The 4,343-nt window shown below is 62.9% G+C and overlaps 1 protein-coding gene across 2 annotated transcripts in view; it reads right to left on the bottom strand.

Annotated features, from left to right (window-relative positions):
* LOC113482393 (sterol 26-hydroxylase, mitochondrial) overlaps window positions 1–4,327 on the bottom strand; it is a 4,816-nt gene extending 489 nt beyond the window's left edge. Inside the window, exons 1-8 of one of the 2 annotated variants that reach the window (XM_026852978.1) lie at window positions 2,440–4,324; window positions 1,970–2,169; window positions 1,689–1,886; window positions 1,390–1,550; window positions 888–1,054; window positions 523–604; window positions 235–435; window positions 8–138 (exon numbers count right to left, since the gene is read on the bottom strand). In XM_026852978.1, coding sequence (XP_026708779.1) covers window positions 13–138; window positions 235–435; window positions 523–604; window positions 888–1,054; window positions 1,390–1,550; window positions 1,689–1,886; window positions 1,970–2,169; window positions 2,440–2,627 — 1,323 coding nt within the window. In that variant the 5' untranslated portion in view covers window positions 2,628–4,324 and the 3' untranslated portion in view covers window positions 8–12. Of the gene's footprint in view, window positions 1–7; window positions 139–234; window positions 436–522; window positions 605–887; window positions 1,055–1,389; window positions 1,551–1,688; window positions 1,887–1,969; window positions 2,170–2,439 lie in introns of those variants that run through there. The other variant, XM_026852979.1, reaches the window with a different exon arrangement.
* Window positions 4,328–4,343: the final 16 nt, after the last annotated feature.

The following is a 4,343-nucleotide window of genomic DNA, read 5'->3' as shown; positions in this document are numbered from 1 at the left end:
AAGAGACAGCAGTCAGGGGGCCCCTGGGCGAGCGATGAACTCCAGGTTGATGGGCTTGTCGGCCACCAGGACAATGCGGGACACGGACGTCACCTCCACACCGCGGGGGTCCGGCCGCACTTCGAATGCCTGGATGATCTGTGGGGAGAAGGGGGGTGACAGTGGTTCGGGGACTCCCTGGGGCCTCCATCTCATCTCGTGGTGAGTTACCCGGGGTAGGGGATCTCTACCTACCCTGGCAAGGGCCAGGTGCATCTCCAGCTCGGCGATGCGGCGGCCGACGCAGGCACGGACCCCGTAGCCGAAGGGGATGGAGCTGAAGGGGTGGTGGGGGGAGCCGTGGCCCCGGAGCCAGCGCTGGGGCAGGAACCGCTCAGGCTCAGGGAAGTAGGTCTCATCATGGGACATTGCGTAGTGTGCCAGGACAAAGAGAGTCTGTGGGGCAAGAAGAGGGGGGATTAATGCTCCCCATCCAGCCCCACTGAGTACAGTGGTGGTCTCCACGGCATGGTGCTCACTCACGTTCTTGGGGAAGAGGTAGTCTCCGATGACAATGTCCTTCTCATAGAAGACCCTGGCATTGGTGGGCACCACAGGGTAGACCCTGGATATGGGGAAAGTTAGTGGGGGAGCAGGACCCATCTGGAAATCCCAGAGGGAGAGAGCCACAGACAGGGCAAGGGGGAGCATCTCCTGCTGCTCAGCAGCTCTGTCCCCCTCCCCAGGGAGGAGGTGGATGGATGTGACTCTGAGGGAATGAAATCCAGCCCTGCATCCTGCCTGGCTGGGGCATCCCCCGATGCAGGGTGGGGAAAGAAGGAAGGGGCTGCCCCTGGGGAACAGGTTAATGACCAGGACCTTGGGGCAGGGGCAAGACTAGGCTCTACCTCAGTGTCTCCTTGATAACAGCCCGAAGCATTGGCATCTTGGGTATATCCTCAGCACCAGGAAACCGGTTGGCAGGCACAACGGCTTTCAGCTCCTGGTACAGTGTCTCCTGGATGCCCAGGTCACGGGAGAGGTGGTACAGGGCCCAGGACAGCGTGTTGGAGGTCTGGGGGAGTGGAGTGCCAAGAGGAGTGAGGTGGGGCGGGTACCCAAGCAGTGCCAAGCGTGCCACCAGTGCAGCACCAAACAGCCCCTGCTTCAGTGCGCAGGGAAGCCAAAGGGCATGGGGGAAACTGAGGCAGGAAGCAGGGCAGGGAGCAGAGCAGAGGATAGGTTCTGTACTGACCGATCCCTGAGGGTTTGCCCCTGTGGAGCATCAACCCCCCAACTGCCATCCCAGAGCTTGCAGGGACTGGGGAGAGCAGCTGAGCATGACCCCATTGTTCCCACCCGGCATGGAGTTCAGCAGGGATCTCCTGACGGTGGCTGCCTGGCTCTCACCGTGTCCACACCAGCCAGCAGCAGCTCGGCCACGCTGCCGTAGACCTCGTCCAGGCTGAGCCTGCCGCTGGCCAGCAGGTAGCTCAGGTAGCCAGACACCTCCTTGCCCCGCTCCACCTGCCCCTCCAGCTCCACCATCTTTCGGTCAATGAGAGTCTTGCCTGCAGGGAGAGAGAGCAGGACCCAGTGCTGACAGAGTGGGGGTGGCCAAAAGGACACGTGGCTGGGGACTACCCCACTTTTGAGGGTCCTTAAGGAGTCCAATCCCACCGTGCCAGGCCCCCATCATCACTGCTCACCGAAGGCAAAGATGGTGTCCCAGCTGTCCAGGTAGCGGTCCCAGAAGGGCAGCACCTTGCGGCTCCACCGGGGAAGGACAGTGGCAAAGATGGAGTTCTTGAACATAAGGTTGATGGAGTCAATGAAGTGCTGGGTCTCGGCAGGGACCTGTCGCTTCAGGCATCCGATGCGGGTCTCAAAGAGGATATAGGAGATCCCTGTGGGGGACAGGCAACATCCAGACCCCCGTGGGGATGCGAAGAGTGGGGTAGGGCAGGGGCAAGGGGGAGAACCCCCCTACCTTCCAGGGCGAAGCGGTAGAGCAAGTTGGCCACGTCCCCCACCAGCACCCCTGAGGGGCTTTGGCTCCGCTCGTCCCGCAGCCGCACCATCAGGTCCGACACCACCTCCCCGATGGCGTCCGCGTACAGCACCGCCTCCGAGGGCTTCAGCAGCCGCTTGTTGAGGACCTGGCGCAAGCGGTACCAGCGCTCCCCTTCCCTGTGCAGGAATGAGGCTCAGCGCTGGGGGCACAGCCAGGCAGGGGGCAGTGGCTGTCAGCAGTTTCCCAATCCCTGGGTGCATCCTCACCAGGCTGGGCTGAAACCACCCCATGGGGCTTTCCACCCCCCATGGCCATACCCTTCTGCTTGGGGGGAGACTGCTGTTTGCAGGAGAGGGAGCACTGTGAGCTGTGACCTGAGCCCTACACCAGAGGAAGGGACAGGAGCCGCCTGCCACCCCACAGAGCATAGTCAGGGCAGGACTCACTCAGTGAAGGGTCCGTAGGGCAGGTGCCTGGTGTCCCGGTGCTCCTTCCACAGGGCCATGTCACTCCGCATGGGGTATTTGCCCTCCTGCCGTAGCAGCTGCTCCAGCACCACCGGGCTCCCAATGTTGATGTTCTCATAATGCCCAAAGGTTGACTTCCAGATGGGGCCGTAAATGCGCCGGGACATCAGCTGCGATGCACCAGAGCATGACAGGGTGAATGAGACAGGGCCAGTGCTAGGGCTGGATCAGCCCCTCCCTGCCCTGGTGCTGCCCTGTGTCCAGCATGCTCTGCACCCATCTCAGGGACCCCTCAGCACTAGCTGGGCCCAAGCACCTCCATTTGACCCCCCAGGCTGGCACCATCCTTGAGGTGCTCTGCAGATGGCTTGGGGTGGTGTCTCCAGGCACATGTCCTCTGGCAGCACTAAGCACACCAGGCACTGACCCCTGGCACAGACTGGCACATCACCCACCCACCCCAGAGATGCGTGTAGGGCCTGGTGGGCCTTTTGAGGACAGCAGGGACAGGGGCAACTGACAAGCACAGAGCTCTGACGAGCTGCAGGGCTATTGCAGCAGCAGTCAGCAGGTCCAAGCCTTGATGCTTCCAGCATGGCTCCAGCTCTGCTCAACCTGGGGACAACAGTCCCTGTGTGGGTCCTTGAACCCACCACCTGATAAGGGTTGTTAATGATCAGTGGTGGGAGGGCAGCGCCATGCTGGGACAGGACTGGGCTGCTCCCAGGACAGGCTGCCACCCCCAGGGCATGGCCCTGGAATTACTGGCTCACAAGCCAGCTAGGGGACATCCACCAGCATCAGCCCTGCTCTGGGTCCACTGGCCGCAGCTCCCATCTCCTTGGCTGCAGCTAAAGGTGTCACCCCTGACTCTCTGCCAGTGAGCACCCTGACCCCTGAGTACATCCCTCAGGGGCAGCCAGGCAACCCTTTGCAGGTGGATCTGTACAGGGCCATGTCCGAGGGGTGCTTTCCATCCCACCCAGGCAGGCCAGAGCCCCTGTAGAGCAGAGCCAAGCCTGGGGGGCTGTGGGGGACCCAGCAGGGAAGCCCTGGTACCCGTCCCCGTGGCTGCTGGGATGCACGTGGTACAATCTCCCTTGGTGACTGACTGCATCGCAGCCTGCGCCCGGATTCAGCTGGATTCGTCACCGCGGGGAGACGTTCCTCGTGCGTGGTGGCGGGAGGAGGGGGAGGGACGGCCACACCGGTGCCGCAGGCGGCTTGCCGGGTGAACACGCTGTGTGGGGCCATGGGCAGCCAGGTGGAAGCCTGTCCACTGGCATCTGCTGGCAGCCAGGACCTGACATGGCCCAGGCCTCAGAGACCAGGGCTGAGAGAAGCCGGAGCTGCTGGGATTTGGGGAAAGGTACCTCCGGAGCATGTGGGCATCTGTCCGCAAATCGGGCTGCACTCAAAGCCCCAAGGGCAGGAGGGAGCTGCAGGGAGCCCCCGTGCCCGCTCCTGGAGACCCTGCCGCCCTGCGACAGCCCTTCTCCAAACAGCAGCACCTGGTGTTCTGTGGTGCCGGGGAAGCCTGATCCCACATGCTCCTCTGGCTGGTCAGAGCTCCAGAGAACTGGAAGATGCCGCCTGGCTCACGGCCAGCCAGGCCCATCGCTTTCTTCATCCGACGTATGAGGAAGTGTTGATAGAAGAAAACAAACACCTCTGCCTATCCCTCCCCTGCCTGCCTGGATACCACCTGCCCAAACACCTGCTGGGCCGCCTGCCCCCCAAACCGTGGGCCCTGCAGCGTGTCACAGCTGGGGCAGAATGGGCTGCCTGGGGATGCCGGGACCCCGTGACGACCCCTGACCCTTTGCCCTCGGCTGCCTGGACGGCTCAGGGATGTCAGAGCAGCCCCGGGCTGGCAGGACTGT

The sequence above is a fragment of the Athene cunicularia genome, assembly GCF_003259725.1.
Source record: "Athene cunicularia isolate RWA chromosome 7 unlocalized genomic scaffold, athCun1 chr7_part1, whole genome shotgun sequence".
Taxonomy (NCBI): Eukaryota; Metazoa; Chordata; class Aves; order Strigiformes; family Strigidae; genus Athene; species Athene cunicularia.
This window is presented reverse-complemented; position numbering and strand designations above follow the sequence as displayed.